Below are 24,029 nucleotides of genomic sequence, written 5' to 3'. Positions count from 1 at the left end.
TGTGGCCCTTGGATGCCAGAACGTGGTGGGGGCAGGGGGGGGGATCCTTTCAGGGGTCCATAAGATCAAAATTATGTTATAATAATTCTAAGACATGATTTGCCTTTTTCACTCTCATTATCTCAGGAGTGTACAGTGGAGTTTTCCAGAGGGCTACACAACATGTGGTGATATCATTGCTTTGATGGCTAATGGAATGTGTGTCTGCATATTCTTGTGTTTTCTAGAATTTTCTAAGAAAGCACTTTGGGATACTCAATAATTTCAGAGTGCATAGGGGTCCTGTGATCAAAAAGCTAGAGAATCACTAAACTAATAATTCTGTCCCTGCAAAAATGAACAGAAGAAATATTAAAGGACTTGCACACTCTACTCAACGTGATTATGGGAGAAAGATCACACAGTGCAAAGTGAAGGCTGCATAAGGAAAATTGTCAATTGAATCTGAAACGCAGACAAATGAAGAGAGGCATTTTCGGGTAGGCGATCAAAATGACTATTGCATATATGGGAAAACAAATTTGAATGTTTCTGATCTCAACCGTAAAGTTTCATTCAAATATACTCTAGCAATTTTCATCTTAATTGCACCTTCCTGGTGTAAAGAATCATGAAAGACACTGCACCAGCAAGAATTCAAGAACTCAAGGTTAAAACACAATGTAGTTTCCTAACTGCTTCATGACATGAAAAAAAAAAAGTTCTTCATGCATAATTTCAATTTTCACATGCTCAAATTTAAAAACTAAAATAGTATATACATTTTGTCTGAATGGAAAACATCGCTGATTTTTTAAAAAATAAAAAACATTTTCTTAAAACCAGTTTATGAATTATAACACTAGAGCACTTGTGGTACCTGAGATGTAGATGGTGAACATAACCAGAAGAAGCTCTAAATTGACAGAAGTATACTTTCCAAGTGGGCAAAGGCAGTACTGCTATACCAAGAAGTAAATTGGATTTCTTAAATTTCCAGAGTTAACCTACAGCATATTCTTCAATCTGGGAATTCAACATTTAGGTATCTATCCTATTGAAATACATATACACAAAGACACATGTAGAAGTAGGTTCATTGCAGCATTGTTCGTAAAAGCCGATATTTAAAATAACCAAATGTCTTTTTATTTTGGTACAAAAATAATTAAATAAATCACAGCATTTCCAAACCATGAAATACTATGCACCAGTTAAAAAAAGGTAGATATACATGTAGAGCTGTCCCTTGGTATCCACAGGGGTTCAGTTCCAGGACCCCCCAGGATACCAAATCCATAGATGCTCAAGTGCCTTATATAAAATGGCATAGTATTTGCATATAACCTATGTATATCCTCCCACATACTCTAAATCATCTCTGGGTTACTTATAATACCAAATGCAATATTAATGCTATGTAAATGATTGTTATACTGTATTTTTTCAATTTGTATTTTTTTTTCCCAAATATTTCAATGCCCAGTTGGTTGAAGCTATGGATGTGGAACCCACGGATATTGACGGCTGACTGTACTAACAGGGAAAGATCTCCTGTTATGTGACCCAAAAAATCAAGGTACAGAATGTGTACAGTATGATTTAAGTAGAAAAAAATATATTTGCACATTTACATATATATGTAAATAAGTATGCAGAAAAAATCTAAAAGGATATTCACAGAACTGTTTATAGGGTTACCTCTATGTAGGAGAATGAAAGGGGGTCACTGCAGTGAAGGAGAACTTTCATTTTTTATTCTATTTATGCACTGCTGGTATTTTTTACAATGACAATCTATTCATGTATTACTTAAGCAATTGAACGCACACACACAAAGTGTGGTATGACAAATGTCACTGTATGGTGGAGGTCAGCACAAAACCTGATAGGACTCCAGTGTTGCGCAAGCTGAACAGCGATCTAGCTACTTCTACTGTCAAAGAGGGCTGTGGCCCTAGGTCCAGTAACTAGGTTCTCCCCCTCCCCCTCCTCATCCCCAATACAGGGAGAATATGGTGGACTTCACTAGGTGGCCATGAAGACTCTGCGCCCTTTGACACCTCTGTGCCCTTGTTCATGCCCTTCACATTGCCTGGCATACCTTTCTGTGTTGTTTTCTGCCTAATAAAATCAAAATCATTCTTCAAGACCCAGCTCAAATACCACCTTTTCTCTGACGCTCTCAATAGCCCCCAACTTTTCATTTTTGGTTTCTTCACCTATGCTCCCACAGCACTCTGCTTATATCTCTTCTAAAGTATATATTTCCTTCTACCTTGCATTTATAGTCAGTCTCCCTAGTAACCTATAAATTTGAACACAAAGACTGTACTTTTCAACACTTAATTGCCTAGGGGCCTTGAGCACATTTTCATTAAAAGCATATGTCTTCGTAGGGGGAAAGACAGGGAGAGAAAGAGAGATTTGAACGTTAAAAATCTGTATAAATATGAAAAGCCCTTTAGTTAGGATTCAAGATTGACTAGAAGATACCAGAGCCCTCATTATAGCATTTCACAGTGCACTGGGACCAGTGTAGTAGCAATCATATTAACTACCATTTTAGAGCACCTACTGAGAGCTAAAAACACTTGCCATTATTCTCATTTAATCTTCACGACGTTTTATTTCCTTATGCAGATGAGACAAAAAAGGCTAAGAAAGGGGAAGTGACTTATTCAAGGTCATGTGGAAGTCACACGCAATTTGTCTCACCCCAAAGTTTTTGACATTTTCTCAGCAGTAAAGCTATCACTAATGACAGCCATGCTCAGCTTTCTTTGGGCACTGACAAGAATAAAACAGAAGAGTTAACACAGCAGACGTGATCTTTAGAAGGGCCTGCTTGCAAAGCTGGCCCTAGGCTGGCAGCTGGGAACTTAGCTTTTGAAAAGTTCCTTAAGTGATAGGGTTGCTTTTCCAGCCCGGGGCACTGAACAGCTGCTTTCCTTCTATGAGCCTAGAATTTTGGTAGTTGCTACCGGCAAAGAATGGCTATATGACCAGTCCCCAATAAAAACCATGGATTTAGAGTCTCAAACGGGCTTCCCTGGACAGAAACTCTTCACACGTTTTGATGCGTTTCACTGCTAGAAAAGAAGCATGTCTTTCTACCTCCCAGTAGAATGGAGAAAACATAGGAAGCCTGTACATTAATTTCTCCAGACTCCACCTGATGTGTCTTTTTCCCTTGCTGATTTTGCTGTGTACCCTTTCTCTGAAATAAGCCATAGCCCCGAGTACCACTGACTGAGTCCTGTGAATCCTTCTAGTAATTTCTCAAACATGAAGATTGTCCTAGGACTCCTGACCCAAATCACAAAAGCCAAAGGAAACAAAATAAACAAAACAAAATTAGCAAACAGAACACCACAGAAGAGAAAGGGTATCCACAAAACAGAGCCTTACTTCTCTGGATTGTCTGGAAACTTGATCCGCAATTCCTGGTTTTTGTATGATCTCTTTTCAAATGTGAGGATCATTTTCTTCACTGAGCTTTCGTCCAGTGGTTCTTCCTGGTACAAAGGGACGAATGCAAAAAGTTCAGTCCACAGGGATTTTGCATTCACTGTCACCACTTTTTCCTGTGGCTCTTATGCTCCACCTCACTCTGCCATTGACTTTCCTGGGTTAAATGTCAGTACACACGTTTTCTCCCCCACCACAATGAGGGGTATGCTTCTGTTTCACTCTGGGTGTCTCACATAATGCCCAATATCTATAACACAGGAAATTCAGTTTCAGGCATTAAAGACTCACTCATTCATCAAATATATTTCTTGACCACACTATATGGCAAGGAGTAAGCAACAATATTAGATAACATTATATTTATCTTGTCCTTTTTCTTTGTTGTACAGGTCAAGATAAGAGTCAGAGGTTTAAAAGAACTTGTTCAAGATCAAACCCCGAGTCAGTGACAGCGGAACCTTAATCTTTTCTTCATACCAGGGATTGGCAAACTACAGCCCACAGGCCAAATCCAACCCACCGCCTATTTCTGCACAGCGCATAAGCTAAGAAAGGTTGTTAATGAGCTATAGTCATTGCCTTGCATTTCTTACACATTATCGTGTCGGTCTTCACTAGATGCAGAGAACGGATTCAGACAGGTACTTGGAATCCTTACGTAGCATCAAAAATTTAGTAATCTTATGCAAAGGAAGCACTAAAAAAACTAGTAGACCATACAGAATTTTCCTATTTCATACACTGGAATAATACCTACAAAGGTACATAAAATGAATATCTTAAAATTAAATCATTTTTCCAAAAAAATCTATGCTAAAATTTAAGAAATGTTTTATCTTCAGTTTACTTTCCAGTTTAAATTAATGTGCTGCAATGCACCTTGCCTCTCTAACGCTCTCCCAACTCCCAGCTTCATAGCTTTGTAGTCATTGACCATAACTCACACCTAAATGCAATAAAGAAACTGCTATTAAGAGAACCTGAAAGATATCCTTTTGGAAAGCACTGAATCATCCTATAATTTTGTAAGTAGTCAAAAATGTTAGCTATTATTTTATTTTTAAATTTCTATTTTCATACGTAGGGTTTTATGTGCGAGAAACCTATAAATTTGTTTTGGGCATGACACATTTCTTAGACTATATCAATAACTCCTGGATCCTGAGGTACTCTATGGGCTCCCACCTCCTCCCCAGGGTCCACAGCTTAAAGATTCCCCCAATATGGTAAAAACTGAAGTCAGTGTCCTGGCTTAGTCAGGACTCAGAGCCTAGCCTCACTACTTACTAGCCATGTGGCAACGTTACGTTGCTGAATATATTCCTCAAACCCTCAACAAGACCAGCTGATTCCACCTCTTAAGTCTTTCTTAAATTCACCCACTTGTCACTTAGAATAAAATCCCAAATCTTTCACACGATCTATATAAGGAAACTCTGGAAGCACCTGGCCCAAATAATCTCTCCAACCCCAAACTGTGGCAAATGCCCCTGTTGCTGGCCCATGTCTACTTGTTCACTGAAACTCTTCCAGTGCCTGGCACACAACAGGTACCTAGTGAGGATCTGCTGGAGGGAGGAAGGAAGGGAGGAGTGAATGAAAATGCTACCTATATTTTTCAAGGTTATAGAGGTGACGTAAAGAAATGATGTCCATAAGGGCCAAGCCCGTGGCGCACTCGGGAGAGTACGGCGCTGGGAGCGCAACAACGCTCCTGCCGCGGGTTCGGATCCTATATGGGAATGGCCGGTGCACTCACTGGCTGAGTACCGGTCACGAAAAAGACAAAAAAAAAAAAAAAAAAGAAATGATGTCCATAAAACTGTTTTGTAAGCTATATCAATGTAAGCTGTTACCATTATTATTAGCAGTAGGCACAATGTACCCAACATACCACTAGGATTTAACTAAAATAATCGAAATTTCTAGGAAAGGGTTAAATCACTTTCAAGCAATCTCAATATCCACTGCTTTTCTTTCCCTTGGCTAACATCTTGCCCACCCTGTAGAAAAACATTAGTGTTAATACAGTTCTCATAGGATTTCCAGAGTCCTAGCCTCTCCAGAGTTTGTCCTTCCTTCCTTTAATTTCTCTCTAACACGGAGGGAAAACTGAATTATCAGTCTTAGTCATCGGCCACAGCAGTATCTCCAATAGCTCAACGTCAGAAACCAGAGGGAGATTTCAGGAAGATGAATGTTGGTGATGTAGCACAAAAAGGACAATAATATTTTACAAGTTCACGTGACTTTACAGGGGCAAACATCACTTGTTTTTCATCAAATGGGACTTTGGTGGCAGTGAGAAAATAACTCCTGGACTTGTAGCCTTCCATGTGTCATTTTTACAAAGTGATCTCTTCTTCCCCTGTCCCTTAACAGAAGGACTGGTCCCACATCACATTTCTGTCTCCCAGGCTAGAAAACCACTTACCCATGACAGGTACTATCCTAATCCTCCAGTACCAGCCTTGCCCTACCTGGGAATTACACCTGCCAATTAACTGCTGTTGCAGGGCTAACAGATCGAGCAGAAGCTGATAGGGAGAGAAGGAGGGAGGCTGTACTACACACACTGTTTGTCTAAGCCCTGGCAAGGCTGCTGCCCTCAGAAAGGAAATTCAGAAATGCAGGACTGTCTCCCATTAGATTTTCAAAGTGTCGTCATCTTTTAGGGGCAGGCCTCCAAATTAGCACTAGTACAATTCCTAATGAGGAGAGAGCTATTGTCATAACACAGTTAAGACCTTTTTAGAATATGAATCAATTTTTTTTTTCTTCTCAGATTCACACTCCAGCCTCATTTTTTAAATCCAAACTTAGCATCGTGTCTTTGAAGGAACCAAAAAACAGCTGGCTCTTAAGAATCTATTTCCATAATTCATATTGAACAAACTGCCAAAGTAAAATACCACACAAGTTAACACTTAAGGATTTAAAAATACACAAAGGCAAGGTCATTTTGTTTTTAATCACTGATATTTAACCTCTGCTCTTTTCAGCTTCATTCATTTATTCATTCAATAAATATTTATTAAGGGCCTACCAAGAGCTCGGTATTGCTCTGAGTGCCAGAGATATAGCTGTGAACAAAACAGAGCCAGTCCCTGTTTTCATGGGAAGTTGGGGAAGAGGACAACAAATGAGTAAAAGAAGCAAACAGGAATTTCAAATCATGATACGTGCTGTGAAGACAATATACAGAATAAAGTAATAAGAGAACAAGAGAATGGCTTGCAGGGCTACCTCCAAGATAGGAAAAGACTTCTTGAGGGAGGAAACATCCGAACTGAGATCAGAATGAGAAGAAACCAGCCATGCAAAGCATTAAGGGAAGAAGAGCATTCCAAGCGAGGGCACAGAAGTAAAAAGCTCCATGGCAGGAATGACTGCAAAGTCCCTAAAGCATCTTAAAGAACACCAAATAGAAAGCCCTCTCCTTCTTTAAACTATATTTTAAGTCACACTTAAATCCTAATCCCATAGCACCCCCTTGAACTTCTCGACTTTTTTGTTGCTTTGCTAATTCCATTTCCTCTGCCCCCAAATCCCTTCTTCCTCTTGTTTACTAAATTCAACTACAAAATGCAAGTGCCTTCTGTGTGTCCTCAGTACGGTCTAGGAAGCCTTCCCCGACCCTCCCCAATCAACAACAATAGTGCCTTCCTCTCTGTTCCCACAGTTCAGTGCTTGGGTCTCAATTATAGCACATAATCTAGAATAATTTAAAAACTCTATCTGTAATGTTTTTTACACTTTGCAAAATGCTCTCCTGACTCTATTATCCCTCTTAACCTTCATATCAACACTATAAGGATTCTCAACCCCATTTTATAGATGAAGATGGGAATCTCAGAGAAGTATCTGGTCCAAAATTACACTCTACAGACACCATGTCCAGGCCACACCTCGGCTCCCATCCCTCCCCGCTGCATTACCTCTTCCTCTTCCTCCTCACCCTCTCGGTCAATAATCTGAAGCAGCCTTTTTTTGTCATCATCTGCTTCCTCCACCACAGTCATTTCCTCTTCCCGATGGCGGCCACGTTCTCGACCTCCAACTTGTTTCCGGCGCATTTTCAGCTCCTCCTCTTCGTCATCCCGGGGACGTTTTGTGCCCCTGTTGGGCTGAGAAAGAGAGAAAGGAAATATAGGATTTTAGAACTGGAAAAGATGTAGAAAGGCATAGACAGCAAATATGCTAAAAGCATTCAAGAATTCTCTGACCAAAAAGCACCACAGCACACAATCTCACACACGACATGGAGTAAAGTTCTCTGTGGTCATTTTTCAGACCTTTAGCAATTCTATAAATACACTACCAAAGTCTGCTTTTCTTTTTCAATAGAATTTTTTCTTAGTATGGAGTTTTACCACTTCACAAAAGTTCCTAGGTATACAAAAACTGCAAGGAACAAAGCCACCTTGAGATGGGGACACTGGGTTAGGCTCACTTACTAGAGATAAAACCCCCACTATTAACCCCCTTAGCACATGGTTTTAATCAAGTCTAAGAAAGATTACAAAGCCTTTTTTACTGCCACTCAAGTAGTTCAAACAGAGAATATATTACTTCCAAAAGTCTACTGCACTCCAAATTCAATTTTATTTTTTTATATATTTTATTTTATTTTACTTATCAATATACATTGTAGTTGATTTTCATGCCCCTTTACCCGTTTCTCTCCCACTTTCCCTCCCCCCGACATTATATCTGTTCACTTGACTTAAACTGTTCAAGGAATTTTTGTGGTTATTTTGTCTTCTCCCCACTCCCTGATTTGTTTGTGTGTTTATTTATTTTTAGCTCCCACAAATAAGTGAGAACATGTGGTACGTCTCTTTCTGTGCCTGACTTGTTTCACTTAATATAAATTTCTCTAGGTCCATCCATGTTGTTGTGAATGGTAGTATTTCATTCTTTTTTATAGCAGAGTACTATTCCAATGTGTAGAGGTATCACAGTTTCCTTATCCACTCATCAGATGATGGACATTTGGGCTGGTTCCAATTCTTGGCTATTGTAAATAGAGCTGCGATAAACACTGAAGTACAGGCATCCCTTCAGCATGATGATTTCCATTCCTCTGGGTACATGCCCAACAGTGGAATAGCTGGGTCATATGGTAGATCTATCTGTAATTGTTTGAGGAAACTCCATACCATTTTCCATAAGGCTGCACCATTTTGCAGCCCCATCAACAGTGTATGAGAGTTCCTTTTTCTCCGCAACCTCTCCAGCACTTATCATTCTCCGTCTTTTGGATGTTAACCATCCTAACTGGAGTGAGACGGTATCTCAAAGTGGTCTTGATTTGCATTTCCCAGATGCTGAGTGAGGTTGAGCATTTTTTCATGTGTCTATTGGCCATACATATATCTTCCTTTGAGAAACGCCTATTCAGCTCCTTTGCCCATTTTTTAAGTAGGTTATTTGTTTTTTTGTGGTAAACTTGTTTGAGTTCCTTGTATAGTCTGGATATTAATCCTTTATCAGATGTATATTTTGCAAATGTTTTCTCCCACTCTGTTGGTTGTCTTTTTACTGTTGATTGTTTCTTTTGCTGTGCAGAAGCTTTTTAGTTTGATATAATCCCGTTTGTTTATTTTTCCTATAGTTGCCTGTGCTTTTTGGGTCCTGTTTATAAAGTCTGTACCCACTCCTACTTCCTAGAGTATTCCCCCTATGTTTTCTTTAAGAAGTTTTATTGTTTCAGGATGTATATTTAATTCTTTAATCCATTTTGAGTTGATTTTGGTATATGGTGAAAGGTAGGGGTCTAGTTTCATTCTCCTACATATGAGTATCCAATTTTCCCAGCACCACTTGTTGAAAAGGGAGTCTCTTCCCAATTTGTAGATTTGCTGCCTTTGTCAAAGATCAGATGGCTGTAGGTGTATGGATTGATTTCTGGGTTCTCTATTCTATTCCACTGATCCCTGTGTCTATTTTTATGCCACTATCATGCTGCTTTGGTTATTATAGCTTTGTAATATAGTTTAAAGTCAGGTAGTGTTATGCCTCCACCTTTATTTTTTTTGCCCAGGATTTCTTTGGCTATGCATGGTCTTCTGTTGTTCCATATAAAAGTCTGGATAGCTTTTTCCATCTCAGAGAAAAATGTCATTGGAATTTTGATGGGAATTGCACTGAATTTGTAGATCACTTTGGGTAATACAGACATTTTCACACTGTTAATTCTTCTAACCCAAGAGCAAGGGATATCTTTCCATCTTCTTGTGTCCTCTTTTATTTCTCTCAACAGTGGTTTGTAATTCTCTTCATAGAGATTTTTCACATCCTTGATCAGCTTTATTCCTAAGTATTTTATGTTTTTGTGGCTATTGTAAATGGGCTAGCTTTCTTGATTTCTTTTTCTGCATGTTCACTGTTGGAGTACAGAAATGCTACTGATTTTTGTGGGTTGATTTTGTATCTTGTAACGTTGCTGAAATCATTTATCAACTCTAGGAGTTTTTTATAGAGGCTTTAGGCTGTTCAATATACAGGATCATATCATCCGCAAACAGGGAAAGCTTGACTTCATCCTTTCCAATCTGTATGCCCTTTATTTCCTTCTCTTCTCTGATTGCTCTGGCTAGTACTTCCAACACTATGTTGAATAGGAGTGGTGAGAGTGGGCCTCCTTGTCTAGCTCTTGTTTTTAAGGATGATATTGTCAGTGGGCTTATCATATATGGCTTTAATTATGTTGAGATACTTTCCATCTATGCCTAACTTGTAGAGAATCTTTATCATGAAAGAATGTTGAACCTTGTCGAATGCTTTTTCAGCATCTATAGAGATGACCATATGGTTTTTGTTTTTGCTTTTATTGATGTGGTGTATCACATTTATTGATTTGCATATGTTGAACCAACCTTGCATCCCTGGGATGAATCCCACTTTATCACGGTGTATAATTTTGTGTATGTATTGCTGTATTCTGTTAGCTAGTATTTTATCGAGGATTTTTGCATCTATATTCATCAAAGATACTGGCCTGTAGTTTTCTACTTTTGATGCATCTTTGTCTGGTTTTGGTATCAGGGTGATGTTTGCCTCATAGAATGAGTTTGGGAGAATGGCCTCTGGATCAATCTTTTGGAATAGTTTGTAGAGAATTGGTATCAGTTCCTCTTTGAAGGTTTGGTAGAACTGTGCAGTGAACCCATCCAGTCCTGAGCTTTTCTTTGTTGGGAGCCTTCTGATAACAGCTTCAATCTCTTTTATTGTTATTGGTCTGTTCAGACTTTCTATATCTCCTGGCTCAGTTTTGGTAGTTTGTATGCATCCAGAAATTTATCCATTTCCTCCGGATTTTCGAATTTGTTGGCATATAGTTGTTTATAGTACTCTCTAATGATTCCTTGTATTTCTGAGGTGTCAGCTGTAATATCACCTTTTTCATTTCTAATTTTTGTTATTTGGGTCTTCTCTCTTCATCTTGCTAAAGGTTTGTTGATTTTATTTATCTTTTCAAAAAACCAACTTTTTGTTTCATTCATCTTTTGTATTGGTTTTCAGGTTTCTATCTCATTTAATTCTGCTCTGATCTTGATTATTTCTTTCCATCTACTAACGTTAGGTTTGGATTGTTCTTGTTTTTCTAGAACTTTATGGTGAAGTATTAGGTTCTTTATTTGCCATCTTTCCATTCTTCTGAAGTAAGCATTTAATGTGATATATTTCACCCTTAATACTGCTTTTGCAGTATCCCACAGGTTTTGGTATGATGTGTCATCATTGTCATTAGTTTCAAGAAATTTTTTGATTTCCTGCTTGATTTCTTCTTGGACCCATATGTCAATAAGTAGAATGTTGTTTAATTTCCATGTGTTTGTATAGTTTCCAGAGTTTCGTTTATTATTGATTTCCAATTTTAATCCATTGTGATTGGAAAAAAATACATGGAATAATTCCAATTTTTTTGAATTTGTTGAGACTTGCTTTGTGACCTAACGTGTGGTCTATCCTGGAGATTGTTCCATGTGCTGATGAGAAGAATGAATATTCTGAGGTTGTTGGATGGAATGTTCTATAGATATCTGCCAAGTCCAATTGGTCTAAAGTACTATTTAGATCTTGTGTTTCTCTATTGATTTTTTGCCTAGATGATCTGTCCAATGATGAGAGTGGGGTGTTCAGGTCCCCTGCTATTATGGTGTTAGTGTCTATCTCTTTCTTTAGATCTACTAGTGTTTACTGTGTAAATATAGCTGCTCCAACATTGGGTGTGTATATATTTATGACTGTTATGTCTTCTTGATGGATAGATCCTTTTATCATTATATAGTGACCTTCTTTATCTCTTTTTATGGTTTTTGCTTTAAAGTCTGTTTTACCTGATATAAGAATAGCTACTCCAGATTGTTTTTCATTTCTATTTGCATGATATATCTTTTTCCATCCTTTCACTCTTAGTCTATGTGTGTCTTTACAGGTCAAGTGAGTCTCTTAAAGACAGTATACTATTGGGTACATCTTTTTAATCCAGTCAGTCAATCTGTGTCTTTTGAATGGGGAATTTAACCCCTTTACATTTAGAGTTATTATTGAAAGGTGTTGACTTACACCTAGAATTTTACTGATTTTTGTTTAGATGTCTTAAGTATCTTTTGTTCCTTCTTGTCTAATTTTGTTTGTCTTCTGTATTTGTTGGTTTCTTGGGGTGATAGATAAACTATTCTTTTTCTCTTTTCTTAGTATTTTTGTTTTGCTGGTAGGTATTGTTCTTTCTTGAGTATTCATGGCAGTGATAGTTGTTTTTGTGGTATCAAACCCAGCACTTCCTTGAGAATTTCTTGTAGGGCTGGTCGTGTGGTAGTGAACTCCCAGTTTTTGTTTGTCTGAGAAATATACTATTTGTCCTTCATTTCAGAAGGATAGCCTTGCTGGGTAAAGTATTCTTGGCTGGCAATTTTTGTCCCTTAGTGTTTTGAATATATCATCCCATTCTATTTCTGGCTTTTAAGGTTTCTGATGAAAAGTCTGATGTTATCCTGATTGGGGCTCCCTTATAAGTGACTTGCTTCTTCTCTCTTGCAGATTTTAAGATTCTCTCTTTGTCTTTGAGTTTCTCCAGTTTGATTATCACATGTCTTGGAGAGGATCTTTTTGGGTTGAATATGTTTGGGGATCTTTGGGCTTCCTGTATCTGGAGATCTATAACTTTCCCTATACCTAGGAAGTTTTCTGCTTTTATTTCATTGACTATGTTTTCAATGCCATTTCCTTTTTCCTCCCCTTCTGGAATACCCATGATTCAGATATTTGAGCGCTTAAGGTTGTCTGTAGTCTCTCTTAGATTGTCTTCAATTTTTTTGATTTTTTTTTTTTCTTTTTTCTGGTCTGCCTGTGTTAATTCAAACAGCCTGTTTCAAACAGCCTGTCTTCAAAGTCAGAAATTCTCTCTTCTGCTTCTTCAAGTCTGCTGGTTAAACTCTCTGTTGTGTTTTTTATTTCGTTGAATGAATCCTTCAGCTTCACAAGCTCAGCTACATTCTTTTTCAAGGCACTGATTTCTTCGTACATTTCTTCTTTCAGATTCATTATATTTTTTCTCATTTCATTGTGTTGTCTGAGTTTTCTTGTATCTCATTTAGTTTCCTTAGAATTGTTACTCTAAATTCCTTGTCTGTCATTTCAAAGACTTCCTGTTCTATAGGATCTAGTGCTTGAGAGTTATTATTTTCCTTTGGTGGCAATATACTTTCTTGGTTTTTCATATTTCTGATGTCTTTCTTTTGGTGTTTTGTCATGGTATCCGGGGGAATCACAGTCCAATTGTTTCACCCTGATGTCTGGCTTGGATCCTGAAGGGATTGCTGCTTCTGGTCAACAGGAACTAGCCTGGGCTGGGGTCCCCAGTGTGCCTGCCTGTGCTGGGACAGCTGGCTCAGGGTGTGGGGGCCCCAAGGCTCTTAAGTCTCTTCCAGGGGCAGGGATCAGCCTGGGCTAGAGGTCCCACCCAGACTGCCTTCTCCATCATAGCTGGCTTGGGGTGAGAGGGCCCTGAGCCTCTTAAGTCTCTCTTAGCAGTGGGGACTGGCCTTGGCTGGAAGTCCCGCCCTGCCTGCCTTCTCCAGCCTGGCAGGCTCAGGGTGTATGGTACTAGAAGCTCTAAAGTCTCTTTACGCAGAGGGGAAAAACCTGAACTAGGGTCCTGCGGCATGTGGTTCCTGCCTATTCCAGCACAGATCTCGGGTCTTCTGTCGTTGCTCCTTAACAGTTGCAAATTGGTTGTTCTGTGGGAGAGAGTAACACCAGGAACCAACTACTCCGCCATCTTCACCGGAACCCTTCCAAATTCAATTTTATAAAAGAGTAGAATAAGGCCCAGAGGCCAAGCAAAGAACCTAAATAGACACTTCTCAAAAGAAAATATACAAATGGCCAACAGATACATGAAAAATTACTCATCATCCCTAATCATCAGGGAAATGCAAATGAAAACTACAATGAGATATCACCTTACACCTGTTAGAATAGCTACTATAAAAAGACGAAAGATAAGTATTGGCAAGGATGTAAAGAAAGGGAATCCTAGTATGCTGTTGGTGAGAATGTAAATCAGTACAACCACTATAGAAAACACAATGGAGGTTCCTCAGAAAACTAAAACAGAACTACCATATGATCCAGTAATCCCACTTCTGGGTACACATCCAAAGGAATTGAAATTAATACGCCAAAGAGATGTCTGCACTTCCATTTCATTGCAGCATTATTCACAATAGCTAAGATATGGAAGCAACCTAGGTGTCCACCATTAGATGAATGAATGAAGAAAATGTGATATATAATGTAATACTATTCAGCCTTAAAATCAGGGGAAATCCTGTCATTTGTGACAACATGGACGAACCTGGAAGACATTATAAGAAATAAGCCAGCACAGAAAGATGAATAAATACTACATGACCTCACTCATATGTAGAATCTAAAAAACTCGAACTCATAGGAGTAGACAGCAGAATAATGAAAGGGGAGATGTTGATCAAATAGTATAAAGTTTTGGTTAGACAAGAGGAATAAGCTTTAGTGATCTACTGCACAAAATGATGACTACAATAAATAATAATGCATTGTGTATTTCAGAATTGCTGAAAGGGATTTTAAATGTTTCACCACATAAAATAAGTATGTCAGTTATGGATTAGCCTGATTTAATCATCCTACATGATAAACATATCAAAACATCACATTAGCCCATAAATACATACAATTATTTGTCAATTAAAAATATAATCTTTAAATTAAAAAAAAAAAAATTAATGCCCAGAAGCCAAGTATTACCCCAGGTCATAAAACCATTAGCATCACTGAAAACAGAACAGAGACTTCCTAACTTCTAGTCTAAGGCTCTTTCCACCATACTCTGTCAGGTCATTGTTTTGCCTTTTACAATGCAACTCATGAAGGAGTTCTTACTGCTGCTTTCCATTATGTTAGAATGAAATGGGGCACTACTGAAATGAGCTTTAGAGCTGAGAAGAAACAGCACTGCATCAGACATCAAACGGCCCTAATGTCTCCATTCACTCAACTTATTACTGGTACAACTTTGGGCATATCACCTACATCTCTAAGCCTTAGTTTCCTCATCTGCAAATGGAGATTATAACCCTTTCCTTGTGAACTTCAAAAGGTTGCTTTTCAAGTGAAGAACTCTAAACTTTAATAGTACTAAACAAATAAATAAAATTTTCACTATGAGGTAATCCACATGATTCTGTTCTCCCCAACAAAACATTTGTGTTAGGTTCCTCAATGAGCTTTTCTTTATCTGATATAATAACTGCACCCACCAACAGAGTGCTAGGTGCGATGTAGTATGTTACCACCAAACAGAAGAAAATGCCATGCTCACTGCCAGCCTGCTAAGTTGTTTGGCAATAAAAGATGTATTTCTATTATACCCATTACAGATCTCACCTTGTAACTGTTACTGAACTGCATGCACTATGCCAGAGGTAGAAAGTCATTCTCCTCTATAATTCGTGTATCCTGCTGGTTCTATATACCAGGTACTTCAGTAAGTCTGAGCATATGACATTGCTTTAAAAAAAACTCACATTAGATAATTTAGTTTGTCGGATACCAACTTCTATTTTTCACTCTCTTCCTATTCTCCCTGGGATGGATTATAATTTCATATGCACAAAAATTACAAAATTCTATCATCATTACTGCTCTACCCTAGCAAAAGAAAAAGAAAAAAAAAATCACCATGCCAGTAACAGACGAGAAAAAGGAGGGAGTGGTTTTTCATGTGAGAAGGGGAAGGGAAGGTAGCTTCATCTTAAAGGAGGGCAGACTTCTGTAGCTCCCCAGCAGGTAAGGAACTTCAGCCCCCTGGGAACACTAATTCTTTCAGGCTCATAAAACAAGCCCTGCTGTGATTCTGATTAGCGTGAGCCTGCCACAGCAGCCGTCAAGGCATAGTTCTCCACGGAGAGGAGATTTCTGGATTGTTTATCTCTGAGGGCAGAGAGAAAAGGCAGTGGACCACAATTAAACAGAGAAAGCTAAATTATGCCAAAGTTAAGAAATGCAAAATAGAAATAACACTGGCAATCCACTTCTTTAAAAAAACATTTCAGAGGTCAGGGGAGGAGTTTCATCTTTACCTCTAATAATTTCCACTGAAATAGCACTTTCCTTCTGCAGAACTTCAATCTTCACCACTCTCTGGGGAGAAGTAGTTAACCCATTCTATTTTGTAAGCCGGGATACAGGATGCCTGAGCTCTTTTAATCAACTCTTGCAAAGACAACCTGGTCCCTTCTATAAGTCGAACCTGATCTATGGAAAGTTTGCTAATCTACCATGATTCCAGGACCCTAACTGAGACAGATCTGAGGGACTTTCAGGCAAGAACATATACCCACAAATATGTCATACAAGACCTTGGTTAAGTTAAAATAATATCTGTTAAATCATTAATTCAACAAATAACTTATGAAAGAATTCTAAGGCTTGAAGGGTCCCCAAGTAATCAGCCTGGCCCACAGAAGTCCCAGGCTTCCAGTAGGGTCATTTCTAAATGGGGACACAGAGATTGACAGGGCCAGCATGGATTCCTGAGACAAGAACAGCTTTATTAACCTTCATGAATTATCTAAGCACAACATCCCTAACAGGGCAACCTTTAGGTTCGCCAACTGTTTCTCCAACCCTCTTCCCATCACACATGGTATTCGGCTTCAGCGCTTCTCTTGATAACTCTGTAGCAGGGCACAGCAGAACCCTCTCAGACACTCTAACATGGCTCCGTATCAACACCACAGCTCCCCACTTCCTCTCCAAACAGACGGTAAGCCGTGCAAAGGCCTGATATATTTTATTTCATCATTTTTCTCTCACAAGGCAAAATTTCTAAGAACTTCTGCTCTTCTCTTTTCAACCTTCAATTGTCTCCTTTTCAAACACTAACACTACAAATAGAGAAGTTTCTACTTATTCCTGAGATTCAACCACTCTGAATAATAAAGGTTAGAATTAACTTCAACAAACACTTAGTAAGTGCCACCTATGTATAAGGAACTGTTCTGGGTACTGAGCACATAAGTGCGAACAATATGAACACTATCTTGCTATCAGAGCTTAACAGTCTAGGATAGAGTGTCCAATTAAAATATAATTCATACCATAGATGTAATTTCAAATTTTTTAGTAGCCACATTTTTAAAAGAAACAGGTAAAATTAATTTTAGTAATATATTTTATTTAATCCAATATATTCAAAATATTATTATTTCAATGTGTAATCAGTATGAAAATTACTAATTTGATATTTCACGTTTTTTTTTCACATTAAGCCCTTGGAATCTCCTATGTATTTTACATTTATGGTGTACCAAAATAAAGACTAGCCCCATTTCATGTGCTCAACACCCATATGGGGCTAGTGGCTGTCATATTGAACAGCACAGGTACAAGAGATTTCCATCTGAGGAGTTCCTGTTCCCTGATAAAGCCAAAATGGAATTGTCTTTCCAGCAATATTGGATGAAATATGGACTCTTATAAAGCTGAAGTCTTAACTGTGAAAGGTCCACACTAAAAATTACAGAGCTAATTCAACATCCTGACCCGGGAATAAACTTCTTGATTATACTTACCCAATAGGCTCTACTGAGAGAGCAATCGGTTATACAAGACAAAATAAGAATTCTAAGTGGGAAAGAAGCTCAGAGCTGTCAAACTGATTTCACTACAGGGGAACCAAGGGCTCTTGATCCAGAAAGAGAATATAACACTCACAGCCTGTCAGAGAGGTCAACAGCTCACGCCGAGCTCTCCTTGTGTCTTAACAGCCAATCCCCAGAGGCTTAAGCCATTCTTACCAGTCACCTTTGGAGATTAATTTGTTTTGGTATCTGAAAGGTATTTGGAATCCCTCAAGATGAAGGAATGACAAAAGCAACTGTTCTTAATAAAGTCATTTCTCTGATTCTGCTGCCCACAGATCAAGAGAAAAAAATGATTAACTCTTAACTTCTGATGTACCAAAACATCAGCCTTTAAGGTTTTTATAATCTTCTACATTCCCTGCCTTACACCCAATAGGTGGTGAGTGGTATAAAAGCTAACTAGGCATTTGCCACCATCCAACCACACAGCTAGTAGCCTTTTGAGGATACATAAAGGATTCCCACTTGGTCAAAGCTTATAGTAGGCTTTGAAATAATATATATGATGCCTTTACTTTCCAATAATCTTGAAGCCTACTGTGTGTATGTATGTGTATATGTGTTTCCATCCATCCCCCTGGAAGCAGAAATCAAGACATCTCCATGAAAGCTTTGAAAGAGTTAAAAAAAAAAAAAAAAAAAAAAAAAAAACTAAATAAGCAATCTGCCTAGGATGCTCTCTGCGTACCCAGACAATATCCAACCTAAGCTTTAAATTTCATTTTTCCCTCTGTCTATTTTTTTTTTTTTTTAATTAAAAAGCAGTGAGAAGCTGTAGCTATAATGAGGGGCTGTGGGAACATGCAGTTATATTGGGCTCAAAGTAATGTACCATAGGAAGAGGCAACATCACCAGAACAAATCTTCAATTAAAACTCCACTATGAAACCAACTCCATTTCCTCTGAGCATACAATCTATATTATCACATTTACGGTCTGTCTCGACCTCAATTAGACTTAGGGGTGTGGGGTGGGGAGGGAGAAAGGGAACTTTTATAATAAGCAATAATGGTATCATTATGATAAATTATGAAACAGTGCAATTATTAATGTGAAAAGCACATTTGTATCAGAATATAACAGGGTAAGAGTGTGTGTGTGTGTTTGTCTCTAAATATAGCTCAACATTCCAAGTTACCTGGCTAAGAAAGGGGATAATTCATAAAAGTTACTTTCACATTAATAGATGAAAAAAGATGTTCAATTCTATTAAGAAAATGGAAAAAGTCAAAGGAAACCTTCTATAAGCCTTCTAATAAACTAGGAATTCTTCACCTAGCACTAAGAAACTTAAATAACTTCCGAAAAGTCTTCCAAGAGAGGCATGAAGTGCTGTTTCCTAAATATCAAACAATAGAAGAGACTCAGAAATTTGAGCTGGAAGAGATAACCTAGTTTATCTCTCTTTATAGAATACGGAAATCTGAGTTCAGTGGATTGAAGCAACTTCCCTGTGGTGAACAAGAGTACAAGACTTCTAATTCCCAATACAGTGCTTTTCCTTCTTCTCCATACTAACTCAAGACTGGTTGGAAAGAAAATAAGAGATGCTGAAGAAATCACCAACTACTAAATAAGGCTATTATTAAAATATAAGATCACAGATTTGTCCCTGTTTCAGACAGGATAATTACAACTAGAAACCACTAACAGGAAAAGGCTTCTAGTCCATTATCGCTAGACCTAGTGATTCCTAACCTGTTTGCAACGGTGATATCCTGTATGGAGAATGAGTTTTGAAGTAAGATTTTCCTAAATTCGAATCTTGACCTCCCTACTTAGCAGCCCTGGAAGGTAACTTATCCTCTGTAAACTGGAGTTTTCCGTCTCTAAACTGGGAACAACCACCTCTTTCACAGAGACATTTATTACATATGTATGCATATACATGCAGGCCAATGCTTCTGAAGCACAGAGCAGTTTGGCCCATAAAAGACAACACATGGAGCTACCTATCTCTCTTTTACACACTTGATTCAAATCAAAGAGGCTCAAGGTTGGAAAGGGCTTTGACCATTAATGATTAAGTTTTAAAATGTAGATCCCTTAGCAATGTCAAAAAATTTGACAAACCCCCCCCCCCACCACCAGTTACACTTGAGAGAGAGAGAGAATTATGTATTTGTTCTGTAGAAAATACTTGTGTACATCTGGATTCACAATCTCTTGCAATAATTGAGGCACTAGAGACAGTCCAGACTTCAGGCACTCTTGATCTAACACTATCATCTATCTGAGGTTTGAATCTCCTTTAAAATATTTCTGGCCAGGCACCTGCTGGGGCTTTCCTAACATCTCCGGTGACCAGATATTCACCTCCTGCCTAAACTATACCTCCTTCCCTCTTTGGATCACTCAGTGAGAGAGTGCACTAAATTAATTGAGGAGAAACCCTTCAACTTACAATTCTTTCTCTGGTCCCTAATCATTCTCCTTAAAGCAATATAAAAAAGGTTTAGTCATTCTCACATTAAAAAATAATAACATTATTTCAAGACATCAGTCCTACTTATTTCTTCCATTCTCATTGCCTTTTCTTTCTCAGAATAAACACTTTCGATGGGAAAGAGGAAGGGGAGTGCAATACGGGGGAGAAAGGGAGGTATACGTCATTAAATTCCTTCCTACCATTATTTTGGGATTTCATCATTTTAAAGGTTTCCAATGCTTTTGAGATAATTAGACATAGGGAATGTCACAAACCCAGGCTTGTGGATGGATTGATCTAACCATTCTGAAATGCCCAGAAATCATCTGCTGTTAACCTCTCCTGATTACTTTTTGTCAGAATAAAAGGGAGTTTTCAAACATTCATTTCTACCAGATGGTGGTGAGTGGCCTGACCCAGAAGTTACAGATGAGCTGCAGTAATGAGTTTTCCCTTGCCTTTACTGGCTGCACATTCACTGGTGACATTTCACAACTAGAACTTCTGCCTCAATCAATATTTGCAGGCATGAAACCTGCCAAAGTTAACATCAGGGCTCCCTTGCAAATTTGCTTAAGGCACCACAACTGAAAAAGCTCACAATTTCTAATGCTATAACCACCATCAGCCAAAGTTCATAATTAGAGATCAAAGTAATCAGAGACAAAAAATACCACCCACGTCAAAGGGTTGTTGTGATAATTAAACAAAACACATTACAGAGGGGCCCTATGTAAACTATAAAGCACTACACCAATGTAAGAGATTATCATCATCATATTTTTAGGAAATATCTGAGTGAAAAATCCAAATATTCATACATAATTGCATATTATGCCTTTGCAAATTTGCAAGACTTAAAATTAAAAAAAAAAAATCAACAAATCATGGCAATCTACCACCTTCTTTTCTGGAGGAAAAAACAGGTACCAAGAACTCTTCAAAATTCCAAGGCAAAGTCATTGCAAAATATAAAACAGAACTCCCATTTATTCTCCCACCCCCCTCCAAAAAAAATTACAGGTACTGAGACCACAGTAATTACTGAAGAATGTGGTTTTTATTAATGTCCACAATGAAAAGAAAAAATTTCAATGTATCAAAAATCAAATTATCAAGTCTCACTTATGATCTGTAATGTGACTGGCTGACAAATAAAATAGATGTGATTTCTGACTTAAATCACTAGTCATGAAGATTCTACTTAATCAATTTTTCCTACCAAAAATTCTTATTCTTGTTAAAGCTTGAATACATATTCATTTCACCTCTAAAGGTTGTATAGATTTCTTTTTAGAAGTACAAACTGTACTTTAATGTCCATGATTTACTATGACATCTTCTCTGATTAATTCTGCAGCTACATCAGAAAGTCGCATGTTGATTTGGTTTCTTTATTTATCAAAGTTAACATAGGCAGACACTTGTAAAATCACTAGAAGGTAAACTATCACCACTTTAGTAGACTTATTATGAATATGTTTTGTCAGCTGCAAAAGAACCATCATTATTCATTCCTTCATTCCGGAAGTATTTACTGAGCTAATAGAAGCTGAACATCACTCTATAAGGTGCTAGAGAGAATATCAGACATCAATCCAACAAGAATAACAACAGAATAACACTGATTTAAAAGAAGTAACATGGTACAATGCAAAGAGCACTAGACCAATAATCAGAAAAATCTGGGTGAATCACTTAAGAGTCGCATGACCTTAGATAAGTCATTTGACCTATCAGTGCTGCATTTCTTTTTTTTTTTCCTAATTTATTTATTTATTTAATTTTTTTTAATTTTATTTTGTCGATATACATTTTGGCTGATTATTGCTCCCCATCACCAAAACCTCCCTCCCTTCTCCCTCCCCCCTCCCCCCCAACAATGTCCTTTCTGTTTGCTTGTTGTATCAACTTCAAGTAATTGTGGTTGTTATATCTTCTTCCACCCCCCGGTTTTGTGTGTGTGTGTGTGTGTGTGTGTGTGTGTGTGTGTGTGTGTGTGTGTGTGTGTGTGTGTGTGTGTGTGTGTGTGTGTGTGTGTGTGTGTGTGTGTGAATTTATATATTAATTTTTAGCTCCCACCAATAAGTGAGAACATGTGGTATTTCTCTTTCTGTGCCTGACTTGTTTCACTTAATATAATTCCCTCGAGGTCCATCCATGTTGTTGCAAATGGAAGCATTTCATTCGTTTTTATAGCTGAGTAGTATTCCATTGTGTAGATGTACCACATTTTCCGTGTCCACTCATCTGATGATGGGCATTTGGGCTGGTTCCAACTCTTGGCTATTGTAAAGAGTGCTGCGATGAACATTGGGGAACAGGTATACCTTCGACTTGATGATTTCCATTCCTCTGGGTATATTCCCAACAGTGGGATAGCTGGGTCATATGGTAGATCTATCTGCAATTGTTTGAGGAACCTCCATACCATTTTCCATAGAGGCTGCACCATTTTGCAGTCCCACCAACAATGTATGAGAGTTCCTTTTTCTCCGCAACCTCGCCAGCATTTATCGTTCATAGTCTTTTGGATTTTAGCCATCCTAACTGGGGTTAGATGGTATCTCAGTGTGGTTTTGATTTGCATTTCCCGGATGCTGAGTGATGTTGAGCATTTTTTCATATGTCTGTTGGCCATTTGTATATCTTCCTTAGAGAAATGCCTACTTAGCTCTTTTGCCCATTTTTTAATTGGGTTGCTTGTTTTCTTCTTGTAAAGTTGTTTGCGTTCCTTATATATTCTGGATATTAATCCTTTGTCAGATGTATATTTTGCAAATATTTTCTCCCACTCTGTTGGTTGTCTTTGAACTCTGTTAATTGTTTCTTTTGCTGTGCAGAAGCTTTTTAGTTTGATATAGTCCCATTTGTTTATTTTTCCTTTGGTTGCCCGTGCTTTTGGGGTCGTATTCATGAAGTCTGTGCCCAGTCCTATTTCCTGAAGTGTTTCTCCTATGTTTTCTTTAAGAAGTTTTATTGTTTCAGATTGTATATTTAAATCCTTAACCCATTTTGAGTTGATTTTAGTATACGGTGAGAGGTATGGATCTAGTTTCATTCTCCTGCATATGGATATCCAGTTATCCCAGCACCATTTGCTGAAGAGGCAGTCCCTTCCCCAGTGAATAGGCTTGGTGCCTTTGTCAAAGATCAGATGGAAGTAAGTGTGTGGGTTGATTTCTGGATTCTCTATTCTATTCCATTGGTCAGTGTGTCTGTTTTTATGCCAGTACCATACTGTTTTGGTTATTATAGCTTTGTAGTATAGGTTAAAGTCAGGTAGTGTTATGCCTCCAGCTTTATTTTTTTTGCTCAGCATTGCTTGGGCTATGCGTGGTCTTTTATTGTTCCATATAAATGACTGGATAGTTTTTCCATTTCTGAGAAAAATGTCTTTGGAATTTTGATGGGGATTGCATTGAATTTGTATATCACTTTGGGTAGTATGGACATTTTCACTATGTTGATTCTTCCAATCCAAGAGCATGGGATATCTTTCCATCTTCTTGTATCCTCTCTAATTTCTCTCAGCAGTGGTTTGTAGTTCTCATTATAGAGATTTTTCACCTCCTTGGTTAACTCAATTCCTAAGTATTTTATTTTTTTGGTGGCTATTGTAAATGGGCAGGCTTTCTTGATTTCTGGTTCTGCATGTTCACTATCGGAGAAAAGAAATGCTACTGATTTTTGTGTGTTGATTTTGTATCCTGCTACTGTGCTGAAATCATTTATCAATTCCAAGAGTTTTTTTGTAGAGGTTTTAGGCTGTTCGATATATAGGATCATGTCATCTGCAAGCAGGGACAGTTTGACTTCATCTTTTCCAATCTGGATGCCCTTTATTTCCTTCTCTTCTCTGATTGCTCTGGCTAGTACTTCCAACACTATGTTGAATAGGAGTGGTGAGAGTGGGCATCCTTGTCTAGTTCCTGTTCTTAAAGGAAAA

General features: G+C 38.1%; 1 protein-coding gene across 1 annotated transcript in view; it reads right to left on the bottom strand.

Moving 5' to 3' along the window:
* Window positions 1-24,029, bottom strand: part of CTNNBL1 (catenin beta like 1) — a 172,676-nt gene that overhangs the window by 116,916 nt on the left and 31,731 nt on the right. Inside the window, exons 2-3 of the mRNA XM_063100663.1 lie at window positions 7,392-7,580; window positions 3,391-3,497 (exon numbers count right to left, since the gene is read on the bottom strand). Of these exons, the coding sequence (XP_062956733.1) occupies window positions 3,391-3,497; window positions 7,392-7,580 (296 nt within the window). The remainder of the gene's footprint in view (window positions 1-3,390; window positions 3,498-7,391; window positions 7,581-24,029) is intronic.

The sequence above is a fragment of the Cynocephalus volans genome, chromosome 1 (genome assembly GCF_027409185.1).
Source record: "Cynocephalus volans isolate mCynVol1 chromosome 1, mCynVol1.pri, whole genome shotgun sequence".
Taxonomy (NCBI): Eukaryota; Metazoa; Chordata; class Mammalia; order Dermoptera; family Cynocephalidae; genus Cynocephalus; species Cynocephalus volans.
The sequence above is the reverse complement of the archived record's forward strand: the minus strand, read 5'-3'. Positions and strand labels throughout refer to the sequence as shown.